The sequence below is a fragment of the Cheilinus undulatus genome, linkage group 5 (assembly GCF_018320785.1).
Source record: "Cheilinus undulatus linkage group 5, ASM1832078v1, whole genome shotgun sequence".
In the NCBI taxonomy this organism is placed as follows: domain Eukaryota; kingdom Metazoa; phylum Chordata; class Actinopteri; order Labriformes; family Labridae; genus Cheilinus; species Cheilinus undulatus.
In genome coordinates this window covers 41,540,632-41,559,655 of record NC_054869.1, presented here as the reverse complement: position 1 = coordinate 41,559,655, position 19,024 = coordinate 41,540,632, and the positions used below count along the sequence as shown (strand labels likewise).

At 37.0% G+C, this 19,024-nt stretch overlaps 1 protein-coding gene across 2 annotated transcripts; it reads left to right on the top strand.

The window, feature by feature from the left end:
• Positions 1-704: 704 nt before the first annotated feature.
• Positions 705-18,807, top strand: LOC121510404 (G-protein coupled receptor-associated protein LMBRD2B-like). 2 transcript variants are annotated; one of them, XM_041788430.1, is made up of 18 exons: positions 705-837; positions 1,805-2,025; positions 2,266-2,378; positions 2,928-3,026; positions 3,820-3,987; positions 4,149-4,359; positions 4,552-4,626; positions 4,754-4,858; positions 5,631-5,811; positions 7,053-7,234; positions 8,804-8,937; positions 9,057-9,162; positions 9,346-9,443; positions 16,101-16,204; positions 16,582-16,628; positions 16,768-16,876; positions 17,750-17,843; positions 17,946-18,807. In XM_041788430.1, exons 2-18 carry the CDS (start codon positions 1,852-1,854, stop codon positions 18,007-18,009), a joined length of 2,064 nt encoding a protein of 687 aa, XP_041644364.1. In that variant the 5' UTR covers positions 705-837; positions 1,805-1,851; the 3' UTR covers positions 18,010-18,807. The 2 variants fall into 2 exon arrangements, with proteins under 2 accessions (XP_041644364.1, XP_041644366.1); XM_041788432.1 differs by having other exon boundaries at positions 721-837; positions 1,808-2,025.
• The last annotated feature ends 217 nt before the right edge of the window (positions 18,808-19,024 follow it).

Sequence of the window (19,024 nt, the reverse complement as noted above, 5' to 3'; positions counted from 1 at the left end):
CATCTGAATCATCAACGTAGGTACATACTGACTCATTTAAACCAGTTTCATGGTATGTTTATTTGGTAATAAGATTCTGTATCTTGAAATATTGTATGCAGTATCAACCTCTATCACTCTGTCTGATAAAATGTTATAATAATACGGGTATTGAATCTAATTATTATTTTGAAGTTCATGACTACGAAAGCACCTGCTTCACACTTAAATGTTCATGTGAGCTAGTTTCCTAAAAGCATTATTTAATTAGGCTAAATCCGTAAAACTGACAAAGTAGAAATATGGTGAAATGCTCTAAAAACTATTATTACATGGGTTTAAATGTGATGACAATTCAAGCATCATATGAATTGTTGATTTTGAGTTCTTACCTGGGTAGAGAGCTTACGCAGGCTCTCCATTGACGCTTAACATCATCCTCATTACTTCAGTCCTTCCTGATAATATGCCCCGGATATTTGAATTTTTCCCATCGCACTGGGTCTGTCCTTCTCGGAAATTCTATACTGAGTGTCATTTTCCTACACGACATGTTTTCTTGTGGTAGTATCGACCTGTCGCTTCGGGTTTATTTTAAATTTCTTTGTTGGCGGGGCTCTGACTCCGACCAATCAGAAACGTTTCCACTGAAGAACTTCCTGCTCCGAGCATCGTTTCGCCTACAATACCCAGAATGCCTTGTTACGTCATCGCTAGCGTGTTGTTTGGCAGTTACGTAATGTAGTTTCAAAGGTTGTGTACATTTGTCGGCTCTCCGCCTCCGAGAACACGATGTAACAGATTTTTTTGACTGTTTACTTGTTTACTAGCTCAGCTCTGAGAAAAAAGACACTAAAGGTAAGCGTCATTGCGGGTGTACTTTCTTGATTCGTGGGCTCTTTGTTTAAACCGGGTAAATCTTAACTGACGAGCTTAATCAACAATACGAGAGCAAAGTAAACATCCAACTGAAACGTGAATATTCTGCAGTTATTTAACTCGACAAAATTGCTTGTCACTCAGCGAGGAAATAACTAGGCAAGTGGTCCATTAGATTTCGTTTTCGTTGGAAAAAGTGAAGACATTACAGCTTTTTTTAAGCTTGCCAGTAACTGAAAGGTACAATGGAGATACATGCCATTGCTAAATAGCTGCTGTTGGGTTTAACAATGTTGGTCTTTGCTGTAGAATACAATTTCATTTGGCCTTTGTTTATTGGTAGGCAAGGTGACTCTAAAGGGACATACTGTACCTGTTTGCTCACATATTTCTGATTTAACAACAACCAACTATTTACAATAGGCTATGCATCTACAGCATTTACTACTGGGCGTGTTTTGGCAATTCCACCTTTCTCTTGCCCTCAAAATAAACATGAATGGGCCTTAAACTGAAGCCTAAGGACCCCACAAATAACCGTTGCATTCAAGCTCCAGTGTGGAGGCTTTAGCAGGTTGTGGAAAAGGTTTAAATTATATTGATGTTATTTGTGTGACCTACAAAAGTAAATGGGACCAATAGTGTTAAAACTGAATGATTAATATTGTTTATTTTAACGCCTGAAATTAACAGTTGTACACATTTGACTGTTAAAGGACAGCAGTGTCAGAACTAAATCAGTTACTACTTTGCTGACATGGATTGCCAAAATCAATAGTGAAAGTTCTTTAACTCATCTCTCACTCATTCCTGTTTCATTCAAGTGTTATCCCTGAATGTTAGGAACGTACTGTGGCCATGTTATCCACCAGATAACAGCTGATAACCAGTCTGATTGCAGTTTGTCCAACGAGGCTCTCTTTCTCCCTCCCTCTGTCTCATTAAGCAGTCCATCATCATGACTTCTTGACGCCAGCCTCTGCATTCATCACTATGAGTGGTGCTGTTCTAGCCATTGTGGTTGTTGTAGTCTTCTTCTTGGCGCTCTACCTCCTCCAGCGTTATGGAGACCTGCGGAAGCAGCAGCGGATGGTCCTGTTGGGGACGCTTCTTTCTTGGTACCTTTGCTTCCTCATCGTCTTCATTTTGCCACTTGATGTCAGCACGGTAAGAAGCAACAGCAGCTCTGTTATGTCTCTTTCATTTAATCTTAGTTTCTCAGGAAAAACAGGATTAAGAGGACGTGTTTTTTAATAGTCTGTGTCACAATTTGGTTCAACTCTCTGTTAGGTTCATACTCCTGTTGCCACAGGCATCTAGTCTGAATAATTGTAATGTGATGAATAGGCTTGATTATGTGTTTCATGAAGTGTTTGACTTCCTGTGTAAACTGTGCTCCTCTTGCAGACCATCTATAAGCAGTGTCTCCTTGACAATGCAAACGACCATCCTACTCCTGTAACTCGAGCAGAAAGCTCCAATCAGACAGATGAAATCCTCTCTGTTTACCCAACTGTCAGGTAAATAAGATAGGGTTTGATTTATTAGCACTGGGGCCACAGTGTTAATTTCAAAGCAATCCACCTCCAAGATTGTGTTCCAGGGTCATCCAACGGGATTCAATACAGTACAACAGTAAACATCATCAAACAAACATCATTTAACATCAAGCATATCAGTTTCAGTGCCATACAGTTTTCTAATGTTTCACTGATCTAAATCACAGAAATCTTGAATGGACTTGCATTTAAGCCGTATTTTCGGCAGGTTGTTGTTCCTTCACTGGAAGATTTGTTGTGAGTTACTGTGTTTTTTTTTTCACTTGTGCTTTATTCAAAATATTTTTTTCAGCATAACCATGCAGCAAAATATTCTGAATAAACACTGCTTGGTTCTAGTGCAGTAGTCAGTTCTTTTGCTGTAGAGTTTCTTGTCACAGGGTTTCTGACCATTGCTGCACGCTAAAGCAATGTGGGCCAAAAGATGTCAACACCTGCACAACTTTTTTTGCAACTGTTTTTGCCAATGTCTGATATAACGTCATACTAAACTTGGTGTTTGTTTTACAGGATACCTCAGGCTTGTGAGGAGCCATGGAGCTATATCCCAGATGGCATCTTACCAGTGTTCTGGAGAGTTGTATACTGGACCTCCCAGTTTCTTACTTGGTAAAATCTGAGAATATCCTTTACCTTATTATGTTCCACCATTTTATAAAGACCTTTGTGTTTTCTTGTATTCAGGGTTCATGTAGGTGCTTGAAAGCCTTGATAATGCTAGAATTTTCCTGTTGGGTTGTCAGGATGAAAAAAGTGCTTGGATTTCAGAGAAAGTGCTTCATGAAGTGCGTGGAATTATAATTGATGCGCCCCTTTATCAAAGTGGGTATTTTAGTGAAAAGTTAAATTGTTAGAGCAATATAAAAGGTCAAACATAAGTAAATCATGATAAAATCATTCATAAAGGCATTCAAAAATAATGTTAGGAAAAAACATTTTACAAAGAGTTTATTGAAATTGATGTTATATGGCAACTGTTAAACTTTAACTTACTTATGTTTTACTTAAATTCATTGACCATCTATTAAACTACAACAAAACATAATTTTGGTCTTTTATAGATTCATATCTGTTTATATGTTTGAATTTTGCAGATATTGAATTTCATTTTGCTAGTATCCCTCATGCCGATATTTTACAAGTTAATTTTAGTCGATACTGATATTTCAGTGTACTTTAGGCCTAACACCTCAGTCCTAAATATGAGATAAGATCTGTTTTCTGTAATATTTCTAAGTGTACATGCATTCATAAATACATAATTTATCACTGCTGAAGGTGCTTGAAAAGCTTGAAAATTTCCCTTGAAAGTGCTTTGAAATTGCTTGATTTTGACCTTGGAAAAGGTGCATGAGCCCCATGGGCTAAGTCTCTCTTTTTGTGTGTTTTTTTGTTTCAACAGGCTGCTGTTGCCTTTCATGCAGTCTTATGCACGAGCAGGAGCTTTTTCAAGAGTTGGAAAGATTAAAACAGCTCTCATTGAAAATGCTCTCTATTATGGCACCTACCTCCTTATCTTCATCTCTCTGCTCATCTACCTGGCCACTCACCCAAAGTGGCAACTCACATGGTGAGTAGAACCTGCCTGAACTCTGTAAATGTTCCATGGCTAATGACACCAAACAGGATGAAAAAAATCATACAACAAAAGTGCTCTGAAGTCATGCACTGTGCACTGTAAGGTGTTTTTTCACCAAGAGCTATTGTTTGAAACATATAAAACTCTTGCAGGAGAGAGCTCCAGACTATCGGCATCACTGCTGCAAACACCTGGGGTCTCTTCCTCCTTGTTCTGTTACTAGGATATGGCTTGGTTGAGATCCCGCGTTCTTATTGGCTCTCATCCTCCAATGGTTACCTGCAGGCCAAGGCCTACTTTAAGACAGCAAAGATGGCTACTGAAAAGGCAGAGGCAGAGGAGAACCTGGCAGATGTTATGGAGGTGAGATTATAAAGAGTAGAGTGAGGAGCAGGTGAAGAACTTGAAAGAATTTTGCTTTTTAAAGTCTTTTGTTTTATAAAAAGTTTTCTTTGTTATTTAAATTAATTAAATTACAGGTTATATTTGTTTTTTTTTTGCCTCATTTTCCTTTATTTTACTTTAACAAGAACATACATTTTTTTCTGTAATTAGGAGGTGGCCAGTGTCCATGAATCTGTGAAGTACAACAACAGTCTCAGAAAGTGTGTGGACACCATTTTGACCAAGGTGACCAAGGAACATGATACAAATCATTCATTCGATAAAAACCCTTTTTCTTAATTTTCTGTATACGTTCTCTGTCTTTGCAGCATCATCCTGTACTTTTTTTGTAAGATTCTCATTTTTTTTGCAGTGTCCCAGTGAGTACCAGGAAGAGATGGGAAGAGATGTGGAAAGCTCTGGGGCTGAACAGAATGTCATTCCCACCAAAAGAAGTCTAATTAAGCTTCATAAAAAAGTAAACATCATTTCTATTGTTGTGTTGTTATTTCAAATGAAAATCTTAACTTGATGCATTGGTAACCTGACACTCCAGGTAGAATGTTTCATATTTCCACTGGATAGGACATATTTCACATTTATCTTGGAAACCTCCCATGCATTTCAGATATGAGTTTTGTAGGGCTGACAGCCTCAAGACAATTGGTCGATGACCTCATGTACGACCAAAATCCAATTGGTTGAACAATCGCACGTGCTACTTTAATTGGAAGAAACAATTTTTTGCAGGGGTGAGATGGGAGACGTCATGTGTTTTTATTTTTTCAGTTATGTAGTGTAACAAAATATAATTTATATTTAAAAAAACTATGAATATAACTATTTAAATATATTTTACTTGTGCCTTTAAGGGTAATTCATTACAGGTTAAATACCCAGCAAGTCAAAACAACGTCACTAGGACCCTCCCACCTTAGAGGAGAGTAAAGCCCGCGAAGCACGTTTGTACTCCATTTCCTGTTAATTGACAACATGTCGAAAAAGTCAACGGTGTGGCAACATTTTGTTAAAAAGGATGATTTTGGTCCGTTCCATGACCAATCAATTAATTGATGATCTGGTGCGATTTTAGACAACCAAGTTTTTCTTTGGTTGACCACAGCCCTAGAGTTTTGCGAGGTGGATTTGCCTGATGACGGATGTGGAATCTGGCCAATCCATCTGCTTTTCAAGGCTAATGAAGTGGTGTATAGTAATTATTTGTCCTGTTACCTGTTTTTGTTTTACAGGTCATCTCTGCAGTGCAGAGACACAGACAAGCTCACGTTCAGTGGTCCATTTTGCTGGATCATGCTTTTCATTTAGAAGATGTCGCTAAAAGTCAGACCAGCCCCATCAAACATTTTATCCACAGCTTTCCCTCTACAAACCCCAGCTGGATCCACAGGTTCATCTACACTCCTGCAGTGGGTGAGTGCAGTCAGTATCAACGTTTCAACATGGGAAATGAAAAGAAAATGCTTTTATTTTATCACTGCACTTTAAATAAAAATTAATTTACTGCTAAATGAGTATGGATTATTTTAGTTTACATTTAAACTACAACTGTAGTTCTTTACATGTCTTCTCATGCTACTTAGATTTATAAATATGTTTTGTGCCATAAGACACATTTCTTACTTCTGTTGGTTTCTTTGGAACCTGAAAGCTACCCCTTTGAATAGCAAGGTGTACTCTGTGGTTTGTTGACTGAAAATCAATGTCGATGTGATTTACATCATGCTTTAGTACAGTTTATCTTAACCTTCAGTACACCATAGCCCAATTTGAAAATTGAAAGTGTTCTGTAGCAATCAGATTCCTCATACAACCATAACATGAGACTCAAGTGTTTAGTAGTAGAGAAGTGTCACAGAGAATGATTTATAAGCCACCATTGTTTGTGTTGTTTTGTTTAGACAACTTCAAAGTCACCTATATTTTAATCTTTTAAATTAAGTTTATAGTTTCTACTTTAAATGACTGCTTATGGCCTGCCTGCAGTTCATCTAGAGGCCCACCAGAGGTCCTCAACCCTCACTGTGCGGAACGCTGCTCTAGTGCATTTCATTAACAGGCCTAATATCAAAGTCCAACCTAGTCTTAAAACGGAAAAGTGGTTGTAAAGGGCAAAAAGTATTATTTAAAGCCCTTTTTCTGGCCCAGAAAATAACTTTTTTAGACATTTTTCTAAATGGCTCATTAATATCTTTTTTGTGACCAACTGTACCCCTGAGTTTCCCTGATTGAGTGGATTTGTGGGATTTGGGTCACTGCCTTAAGATGGCTGCTAAATCTCAGCCTGTCCTATTAATTTCTGTCAAAGTTTTGATGATTTCAATAGAGGTACTTCAGAGGACTTTCTATCCAATCAAAGACATAAGTGGGAAAATCTCTTAAAGTTGGACACATCTCTACCTAGTTATATCAGTGATTGGATGCTTTAACTGAGACCAAATCTATCTGACATATATAGAGTAACATGATATTCAGCACTTAGTATACGATCAGACTTTAAATCCTGATAGTGAATTCTACTGCTGCTGTTTTGTGAATCTATTCCCACAAAATGAATCGTGTGTAGACTTGCAAACATTACTGAAAACCACACTGATTGTTCTGCCAACATTTTTACTACATGCATGTGTGTTTGTGTTTCTTGTCCGTTTCAGAGTGGTACTGGGAGTGTGTGTTCAGGCAGGGTTTCTACAAACTGCTGGCAGTTCTCCTGTGTCTCCTCTCAGCAGCAGTAGTCTGGTCCGAGTGCACTTTCTTTAGCACGCACCCTGTTCTTTCGCTCTTCGCTGTCTTTGTCCAGATGGCTGAAAAGCAACACAACTACATTTGTATAGAGGTAGGTTCAGTCACACAGTCAGGAATGCATTCACATACATACCACGTCAAAACTTGTTAAGACCAAACTAAACAAAAATCAACAAAGTCTCTTTGAAACAATAATGTAAGCTCTATCACACATGTGCAAAACTCCTGAGAATTCTCTTTCAGGTTGCATGTTTTGACTTATGACTAAATCACCCCTACTTTATCCATATTCACCCGATTTTTTCTATTGAAAGTCAGGGCTAGCCGAAGTGTCACTGCCGCAAATAATATTTAGGAAAATTCTCCTTATGTGAGTGGTTGGTTTTGATGGCATTTACATTCTGTGACTGGCCTGCAACCAGCTGGTGCATGTAATGAAACTGCTTCATGATGTTTTTCTCATCAGTATGTTGGCTTGCACTCTAATGTTGATACTAAGAATGTCCAATTTTAAGCAGCATTAATACGAGGAAGAAAAAAACATCCTGCTTGTTTGCCAATTTGGCACATCCTTTTTCTATCATTGCCCAAGACACTCCCCTATATCCAGCTTTGAAATCTTCCCACTCTAAGGGACATTGGTGAACAAGCAAAGGCCTTTGCACACCAAGGATTATTCATCATGTCAGGATTGATGCAATTTTCCAAATAAATTATGCAGATTCTAAAAAACATGGGCTGCAAAAGTTTGCAGTGTGTTTTGCACTATCTGTTGGTAAACTGAGAATTCAGAAAGTATTCAAAACCCCTTCTTGTTTTTGTTTTTCTTATGCTGCAGCCTGATGATACATTAAAAAAATTATTCTCATGAATGTGTGGGGACGGGACAAAGTTTCAGAAGGACAACCATCACTGCAGCCTGTCACAGATCTGGGCTAAATGGCAGAGCGACTAGACGGAAGCCTCTCATCAGGGCAAAAGAAATGAAAGCCCACTTGGCTTTCACATGGTGTGTTTTGCCCTGTTTGTGTTATGGACTGGTCAGAGGACTAATTTCAGCTGATTGACCCGGAGCAGTGATTAGCCGTCTGTCTGAGGTCAGAGGAGACTTTGTTGTTAAGTGTGTCATTGGAATAAAGTCCTGTTAGTTTGTAAACAGCTCCAGCTGTGGCCATAGCGCATTTACGTTCACATGGAAATGTGACATGCCTGCTGCATGTCTCCGATTAAAAACACAAAAGATTTAGTGCTGGCTACAGACAAATATTGATATGAAAAGGGGACAACATTATGCGGTGTTGAAGAGGAGGATGTTTTCTGCTCCTCTATCTGCCTTAAAACTTTTTGTTTTGGTTGGTTGGATGCGTGCTCATTGGGAGTGTAACTTTGAAAAAATCAATCATTGTTCAAAAAATGTTCGCTGCAAAATTATGTTGCTGTGTGAAAGCTTGCATTGTCACGCTACATGCTTGAATGAATTATGCACAAAAAATGCCTCTGGTGTGCAAGGACCTTAATTCAGCAGGATTTCAGCTGTCCTGAACTTCTCGTGTGAAAAATACTCAAGTTTTGTCAGTGATACTGAAACCTTACCCATCCAACTCTGGACTTAACAAGTAAAGCAACCCATTATTTCTATTTGATTTTTTTCTCTCCCCAGATGGTGTGTTTTGTCAGCATCCTCTTCCTGTGTGTCTGCGTCTACTCCACAGTGTTCAGGATCCGAGTTTTCAACTACTATCACCTGGTGCCTCATCACCAGACTGATGCTTACAGCCTGCAGTTCAGCGGCATGTATGTTCCTCAGACATAAAATGTTCATTTAACATGTCAGCAAGAGTGTAAAAGAGACAGTTTTCTAAAATTTATATTTAAGATTTTATAATTGCTGCTCTGTGTTTTTCTCCCCTTAGGTTGTTTTGTCGTCTTACTCCTCCTTTGTGCCTCAACTTTCTGGGCCTGATTCACATGGATTCTGCCATCTCACACCAAGACAGAATTCAGACATCTTATACCTCCGTAGGTCCATAGATACATGATTTTACACCATATTTCATTCTAACAACTAAATATTAACTCATAAGCTGCAAAAGGATTTGAAGTTTTGATTGCAGAATACTGCCTTTCAGAAAATTTGTGTTAAAAATACAATTTAGTATCAAAACTTTACATTCAAACAACCGCTTTCTCTCCCTCTTTCAGATCATGGGCTCTATGCGTCTGCTGTCTTTTATATCTGATGGGTTCTACATCTATTATCCCATGCTGATACTGCTGCTCTGCTTTGCAACTTTTTACAGGTAAGACCTCCAACAACTTGAATTTATTAAATCAAAACACTCCTTTTAGGTGTAGTTTGGTGTACATTGTTTTTAAGATTGATGTTGTGTGTAGCTTGGTTTATTCTAGATACTCTCGTATCAGTGTTTACATAGTTAGACTGGTAACTATTGATTAACAACTGTATTGAGCATAATGTGATACCTTGGATATTTCATTAAAAACATTAACCTGTTGCAGTGTTTGAGTACGAGAGAGTACTGGCAGGTTAAAACTGAATAACTTAACAGGTTTTTAATCGGTACAAATCTTGATAACTGTGTTTGAACTTCCTGACCTGTGCCAGGATGTTAGCTTGAGGTTTCTGTTGATGTTGTAAAAATGTGAACAGTTATAAAACACTGATAAACAGAAACAAGATGATAAAACTGCAAATGAAATAATATTGTAAAATAGCAAAAGTGAAAGACAAAATCCAGAGGCACATCAAGTTTATTTATAGAGCAAAGTTCATGCAAAGAGCAACCCAAAGTGCCCCACATAGTTACAAAAAACACTAACAACATATAAAAACCAAAAATGAGGCACTGCGCTACAAATTATATAAAAAATAAGCCAAAAAAAACATTATTTTGCCACCTTCAATATGAACCCTGCTAAGTTGGGATGTATGATATTATCTACATCAGTATTTGCAGATATTAGCTTACAAAATTTACCACTGGTATTAGCAAATGTAAGAATTTCTGCTGATAATTACAACCGGTGCATTGGCTGTAAATGTTGGCCTAAATCATCTGTAAATATCGGCTATATTTGCTAATGAATTTGTCGTACCATAAACTTAAACTGTGTTATAACTTATAAGGACTGAAAATTTGGGCCCAAGTACGTTTATCAAGGTGTCTGCAGGGTCTTAAAAATACTAAAAGTTGATAAATCACTTAAGCAAAAATAAGGGTTATAAAAGTATAAAAAAAAGTCCTATATTCATGACTATATGGTCTTAATTTTTGTAGCATGTAAATGTATATATTCTTCAAACGAGGTTGTTGGCTATTCTTCTGCTTTTGTTTTTGTACTTGGGAAACATGCTTAATGAATTTAAATGTGCCAGTGTTTCTTTACTGTGAACTTGGAGAGGTCACTCCCAATGTAAACTTATGGAAATAAATTATTACAATAAAAAGATGGGAAAACATAATATGATAAACATGGTATCAGTTGATATTTGCTTAGACAGTTAAATAGCAGTATTGGTAGACATGAACATTTCGACTGATATTTAAACATCAGCCATATGCATAAATAAAGTTGTGAATTTTAGGCAGGACTGACCCTTTTCGTTGTTCCTCCTAATTTCCTGAATTTAAAAACATGTTCTTATAACTGAAGCATGTTTCTTCATTGATCCTCAAACTTGAAGTGATCTGCAAGGACTCAAGTTTTGAGTTTGATCCATGTATATCAATATCATTATTGGTGTCAGCATGTTGAAGATCTTAAAAATCCAGTATCATGAATCCCTATTAATGGAACTCAATTAAGATGAGTTATGGCGCATCAGCTGCAACAGTAAAGTGACTACTACAACTACTCTATGACTTTAGCTTTACTTTTAGATCACTTATGTAAAAAAAAAATCACACCTTCCATTGACAGCTACTTTATGGTATTAAACTGAGGTGTTTTTCTTATAGTCAACTCTCAAAATGCTCCTAGAAATTTTGATTTGAACAAAAAAAATATGAGATTTTTTTTCTATGTTGTCACATTTTATGAGGGGTTAGGCCTTGGCCTAAGGTTGCTTTCATACATGCAAAATATTAGGAACATGTAATATTTTCAGAAGTTTTGCTATTGTTTGAAGCTCACTATCTTGCCTTTCTGATTAAAAAAAGTCTTTGACAGTCTTGCAACTTTAATAGAAACAACTTAGTCCTCTTTGGTAAAAAGCTGGGAGCTAGAATTGACCATTAGATCTACTGTACATTCACAGGCCACAGGGACCAGCAGTTGCATTAAGAGTCAATTTTTTTTTTTTTGATTTGGAGCAAAGCCATTTATGCTTTTAACGGCTTTAATACAATCAATGAGGGATAAAACACAAAAGTGCAAGTCAGCCATCAAACAAGTCCTGTGTTATCTGTCTCTGTGCCTGATAAAGATAAATGGCAACAGTGTCATGCAGACCGTTTATTCACCCAGTGCAAAGGTAACCAACTTGTGACCAATGGTTGCAGAAAAAAGGAAGAAAACCTAAGTCTAATGTTACTAACGTTTTAAAAAAGAGGTTGTATTACATGTTTAAGTTCTTCAGACGGATTTGACTGTGGCTCACCAGGTTGAGTTGGTTATCTCTCAACTGGAAGTTCGGGTTTGATCACAAGCTCCTGTAGTCACATGCTGATATATCCTTGGGCAAAACACATCTCCCCAAATTGCTCTCACTGCTGTGTCATTGGCGTGTGAATGTGCATGAAAGGGATCAGTTAGTAGTGATGGCCTTTCTACATAGCAGCCTTCTGTGTGAATGTGGAGTGAATGGATATATGGGACCTGAAGTTTAAAAAGCACTTTTAGCTGTCAGGCAGCTAGAAACACACAAGCTCGAGTCCACTCATTCATTAAAGAGCAGCAGAAAATGAGAGTTAAGCACATACATTTACTCAATGCCAAAAACAATTAAATTTACCACTATGTTTCAACCAGAGGTCTTCTTCTGGTGATAGTTTTTGAACAGTGGGAGCCACACCCATTTTTCCAAAGCCTCCATATATGGATGTGGCCCCTATAGCTCAAAAGCCACCACCTGAGAAAGACCTTAAGATTTTTGTGGCATAGAGTAATAGTGTGGGCATTTCCCTTTTCTTTCTGTTCCTGTCTTTGAAGCACATACACATCATGTATGTTTAGCCACAATTTAAGGAAACATAGGACCCAGGAAAAACAATGTGAGACATACCTCTGCACAGCTTTATATTCACAGGTGACTTAAATGGTGTTGAAGAAAGAGCCTCTGTTTGATAACAGGGCTGAATCTATAGATGGCATCTTTACAGCAGGGAAATCCGCATTAAACTTCATGCTATCAGGCTCAGCGATTACCTGTTGCATTAAGCAGATCCCAAGAGGCTTGACAGTTACAAAGCTTCTACCCATGATTGGATGAGACAATGAGCCTTTTTGTGATAACAGTTGCCAACTCCAGAACCATATAGGTGAACACATCTCTACATAGAGTGTTGACTCATTGTTAAAACTATAACCTAAAGATGGTCTTCAGTCAGAACATTGTGATTTGATAATCTTTTGTTGTAGCATTGAGCAGGTGTGCTGTATTTTAATTGCCATACACCTAAACATTTAAAAAATGTTTATTGCCTCCTTTCTTAAACCGTAGTATAAGGTCACCACTGACCAACTGGCACTTTATGTGCAAGTTGCTACAATGCCTGCAAATGTAATACAGATCTGCAGTTTTTAATGTAATAAACCCAAAAATGTAATACATTTCCCTCAAATGTAATTGCAGCTGCCTACTGCATATCTGATAAATATTGCATGGTCATTGTTCGCTGTAGCCTTTTTACACCTGCAGGTGGGTTCAAGTCAGCTTAAGTTCAATCACATTAAAAAATTGTATTCATAGGGATTTTTTGTTCGCAGTGAAACAGGAAGTTATTTTCCCCCTAGTCTTAAAACACATACAGCCATGAATCTTTGCAAAAATTGTTTAAATGAGAAAAGGAGATGATTGATATCCCTTCTGCAAAACCTAAGGGGTTCTCCTTGAATCAGGCCCAGAAGGGGTTAATCTGATCCAAACATAAGTGATTTCACAGTTCATCGAGAGCTGGAAAAAACCAACTTTTTGCACATCAACAAAACTAACAGGCTAAGTTTGTGCTGGCTACACTTGTGGGAAATATATTGCATCTGTGGGTTTATTACATTAAAAACATCAGATATGTATTATGATTGTGGTTTATTACTTTTGTGGAGAGTTGTTATATTTTCAGGTGTAACAGTTGCCTTATAAAGTAATTTCCTCTCCATTGATACATGAACTGAATCTCACTAAGGAGATTTTCCTTGTAATGAGTAAGCCCGTTGTTAAACTTAGAAGTGTCTGGTCAAGTTTAGTTAACATTTAAGCGCTATCTTCAACAAAGTTGATCATAGTATCCTTTTACATTGTTTGGCCTCTTGGTTAAGCATTGTGGGCTTGGCTGTAAGCTTTCTGGGCTTATGTGTCTTTAATATGAAATTTGTGTCTTTGGTTAAAGTTTATTTCTTTATTATTAGATTGGGTTGTGGTGTACCTCAATGCTCTGTGCTCTCTATGTAGACACTGCCTCTTCAGTACTTTGAAAATCTGTGAAATTTTCACTTGTCATGCTGATGATCCTTTGCAATATGTAAAATAAAGCTCTGATTCAGGCAGACCTGTAATGAAATATTAATAAAACGGGTAATCTTCTTTTAAGACCATGCCAACTAAGTTGTTCCATCATGTTTCTTCTGGCTTGAAAAATGAAGCCATTTTTGAGTTCTGAAAAATGTACATACCTTTAAATACACTTTGCTTTCTCATTGCATTAATTTTACTCAGATATCGGCCAGATCTCCCTCCACCATCTCCAGCTGGTACAAAGCCCTGCGGCTAAACTCATTACAGAGGCATAATCACATTACTCCTGTGCTTGCCTCTCCACATTAGCTCCCTGTTAAATTTCAAACATGTTATTAGCTGTTTGCCCCTTTTATTGGCTTCAAATTGCCTTTCTCCTAAAAAACATCTTTAAACCTAGCTGATATTCTCCCTTATGTCTATTAAGATGAAGCCATACACTTTTTTTTCCTTAATTGTGTATTGAATTTATTTTGATTGAGTGATTACTTCTTGATTAGACTGGAGCGGTTTGTTTAATCCATTTCTAAGGGCTCAGATTTACCCTTTTTGATAGAGTTTGTACTCAGAAGGACAATAACAGGTGTTCTGTACATGCAGTTTCAAAATGCAGATCACATTTCTCATCTCCTGGTTACGTTTTTTTTTAGTATCAATTCCTCTTTGATATGATTAATTTGGTCAACTGATGCACTAGGTACAGCTTTTTAGGTTAACAGATCATTAATAAAAAATGGAGTCCACAAGGAAGAAACCTTCTCACAATAGAAAAATTATTGACTCTTTATCTAGCAAATGAAACATACACTCACCGATCACTTTATTGGATATACCTGTTTAACTGGCAGGCTATATATTTACAGCCTCCTCTGGTCTAACCATTTGAATGTCACAGAAGAAATCAAGACTCATTAAACCAGGTGATATGTTTCCAGTCCTTCATTGTCTAATTTTGGTATTTTCTTTTTTCAGACCTTTCTCTGTAAATCTCAGAGATGACTGTGAGTGAAAATCCTGGTAGTTATGCAGTTTGTGAAATAGTCAGGCTCTCAGCCATGTTCAGAGTTACTTAAACCACCTTACTTCCTTTTGATATTTGGTTTGGATTCAGCACATCATCTTGATTATGTCTACACGCCTGAATGAGTAGATTGCTGACATGTGATTGGCTGATTAGACATTTGCTCGGGAAGCACCGATTGTGATCATCTGGGCTGAAAACAAAATCAATTTTTAAAGTGCCAATTTTGCCAGTCATCAACACTGAAGTTTTGCTTTAAATCTCAAGCATGTTTGAACATGATAAATTACATCATCATTTTCTATGAGCGGAAATAATTCCCCGCCATCTGCCACTAAGTTATCTTGTGTTATTAACAATTTCATCTCTCAGTGTTATTTTATATTGTCTCCAGATTTAGGCTGTAGGCTTTGGTAATCACCCATGCAAAATACTTTGTCATAATTTTCATACTCTAGTCTGTCCAGTTTCTGCCAAATGCCACATCTGCACCAGTATTTTGGTTAGTTTGTGTGTAAAGCTCTATTAGTTAACATGAACCTTACATGGTACAAAAAACGTTGGCAATTTAAGTTACCACTTAAAATGTTTCAACATAGAGTTTAGTGTGGACTTAACACCATAACTTAAGAAAGAAGTTATGTGTAGTTGGTGCAACAGGCTACCGCTCCTCACATTGATTTATACTACATTATTTGCCAATGACTGATGTTTGTCAACAGGGCCAGTAACAGCAGATACTGATGTCAAATCAATGCATTGATGCATTCCCTAATATTTGAGTTAATGAGCAGTTGAGAAGGTATACCTTGTAAAGTGATTGGTGAATATAGATTTTCAATATTTATTTATTTTTGGGATTTTCTGCCTTTTAGGAAAGAACAAGTAGTGGATAGCATCAGAAATTAGGGAGAGAGTGGGTAATGACATGCAGGTAAGAGCCACGTTGGACTTGAACCTGGGCTGCCCACTTGAAAGATTTGCTTTCGTATATGGGGGATGACCTAACCATTAGACCACAGGTTCCCAACCTTTTTCTTGTTTTTACCAAAAGACCTTTGAACTATTTGTGTTTTTATCATGATTTTACTAAGTATATGTAAATCTTATTTTAACAGCCTCAGAACAGACAGAGCTTGCGCCCCCCTGAAATCTCTATAACCCCCTTAGGGAGCCCCAAACTCCAGGCCATCAGTACCCCATTCAGTTGTAAATGTATAATTGTGTGTGTTCTTTTTGCAGCCTGGGTTCTCGCTGCTTAAACCTCCTGGGTTTCCATCAGTACATTACAGACGATGACTTGACATCTGATTTGGTGGATGAAGGAAAGGAACTCATCAGAAGAGGTAGTTTCATCAAAAACTCAGTCACTCATTCTTCTTTTTAATCAATACCTACAAAGTGCAATAATAGCTTAGATAATTTATTATCTTGTTATAAGATTAAAATCAAAACCATGAATGAAATATATAAACAAAATATACAATACGGAATATGCAATGCTAATTGTGGACAGAACTTTAAAGTTGTATGCAGATTGACTCAATAATTATCACTTATTTTGTCTTTTCATAATTCTTTTTTACTGAAGTGTTAAATGGCACTATAACTTTTTCTCTGTTGTTTTATTTTGGAAGGCAAAATCTCACTGTTATTTTGGAGCACAAATCTGGCACATTTTTTCAACAATATACATTAACAGTAACATGTTTCTCTTTTGTAGAAAGAAGAAAAAGACAGAAAGCTGAAGATGGAGAAAATAGGAGATGGGTCAGAATACTTTATTCAATCCAGTTGAAAACACTTTCTAAATAGCCAAGCACATCAATTCAGTTTGTTGTCTCTTCCTGTTTCTACTAATTTGGGTGTAGTGTGTTGAGTATTTACAGCCTTTTGTTGTCTGTTTCAGGCCTTCAGGGAGCGGTATGGAGGGAATGGAATTACTGGGTGGACCAGAGGGGGTTACACCGAGATAAAGGATCACCAGAGCAGCCCTGTCACGCAGAGCAAGAATAGTGGTATGAATTCAAGAAAACAACATTAAGTGGATAATTTGATTTTGTATTTCATGCACATATCTTATCACTTAAGTAAATGAACCCAGCACCCTTTCCAAGAAATGAAACAGCTGCCATTGAAGCTCTAAGGGGCCTCACCTATGTACAGGCTTTTAGTATGTAAGGTTAGGTTACTCTGAATGTGCACCTCCCATTGCCTCTTTGTGCTCTGTTTTTAAAGGATTAGTTTATCAGTTTACACAGTGAAAAGGACTTAGTTTATGGCAAGTTTTCAAACATGCAGTGTTAATTATGTATTGAAGAACACCTACTCTTCAAAGAGAAAAACCTGAGTAGACTTACTAGCTTTAATCAAAAAGTCAACAAAAAGCTCTGTATGCTATAATCACGAATCCTATAAGACAACTACCCATGTACTTTTTTTTGTTCCACCTTGACATTATGTCCATCAGAAAGGTTGTGTGCTTTAAGATAACCGTGACATTTCAACATTAAAGTATACTGTAAATTAATAATACAGAAAAATCTACACTTAAACAGTTTTTGATACCTTTTCGACACTTCTCAATGCCATGGGTTTAATGTAACACAACATTTATTATTTTAGGGATTAATTGTATTTAAAAGTACCAAAACTTCCGTAAAATTACTTCAGTTTTAATTTATATTTGAAAACGATAGCTTTCATAAAGAACCACGAGTTTGCATGCATTTTTTTTTGTTATGTAACGAGAAATTATCCAGTATTGGATGCCTAAGACTTCTGTTTTTGTTGCTGGGGTTTAGAAACAAGTCTCGATATAACTTCACTTTACTATTATCATATCCTGACAACCCTATTTTTGTTAACATTGCTGTACTTTACTCTTTCAGTTGCCGCATACACAAGAAAAGATGTGGAAACAGAGGAGCAGCAGAGACATTTACTGCAGGACAACTCCAGTGATGAAGGCTCGCCAAGCAGAAGGTGCATTTAAAAAAATAAGTGAACATTGTACATATCAACTACATAAATCAACAATAGATCAATTTTCTTTATCACTTACTTTGTCTGTCTTTGACCCTGTAGGTCAACAGGAGGGCGTTACCTGTCTCTGTCGCCACCTCAGACCAGAATTTTTGATGATGTTTGAACATGAAGGGAAAGCAACCAAGAAATTACTACTGGACACAGAAATTAAAAACTGGAAGATCTTTTTGAAAGGGGCTTGAATCCAATGATCATCTCCTACCTCAGGAAATAAGGGGGAACATAACTCATCTGAATGGACGTACAATCAGTACATTCATTTATTTAATTAAAAACTCTCAGTTGAGGGTTTTATAATGGGTCTCAGCGGATTTGTGAACTGGATTATTTACTCAGACTGTGAATGGATTTTAACAGTCCAGAGGACTCAGCCTGGGTGAAAGGCCAAACAATTTGTAGTGTAATTTGACATTCTTTTTAAGCTGTTTTTTTTCTGCATTACCATTTTACAAGTGGGGTCTAATTTGTATATTTAAAGGGGAGACACTGCATCATCAGTACAACTTATTTTCTTGTGAACTTTCTTTCTCAAATAAATTGTTTATATGCAACGCTCCTTTGATTAATTAATGTGTGTAAGGGCAAACATGTTTTGTAAATCTTGACAATGCATTAAAATGAAAGAGATTAGTAATCTATGTTAGACTAATTTAAAACTATGAGCACAAATCAGTTGCTGCATCATCAAATACTTGGTTATCTTAAGAAATGTCTCAAATGTGTGCATTTGTTTGGGTCAGATCAGGCTCAATGAAAAAGGAAAATGTCTTTTTTGATGAGTATTCATCTTGTTACATCTTTGATGAACAGTGTTACTGTCACGGTTATTTGTGTATTATTTTCTAATCTTATTTGTAATCTGCAACCCAGCCCAGAGAAATGCAGTAAAAACAAAATTGAAACGCGACGGCCTGTTGGTGTTAAACCGTTGCCCATGCTGCATTCAATGCTTTTCATTCGTCGTAAACCATATAATCTCCTTATCATTACATTACGAATCAAAAATCTAATATTTTGCTGAAAATAAGAAAACGGAGTCCGCCATTAAGGACAACCCATTTTCAACTCTTGAACCCGATTTTACAGAAGCGCTTTGTGAATCAAATGATTGGGACATG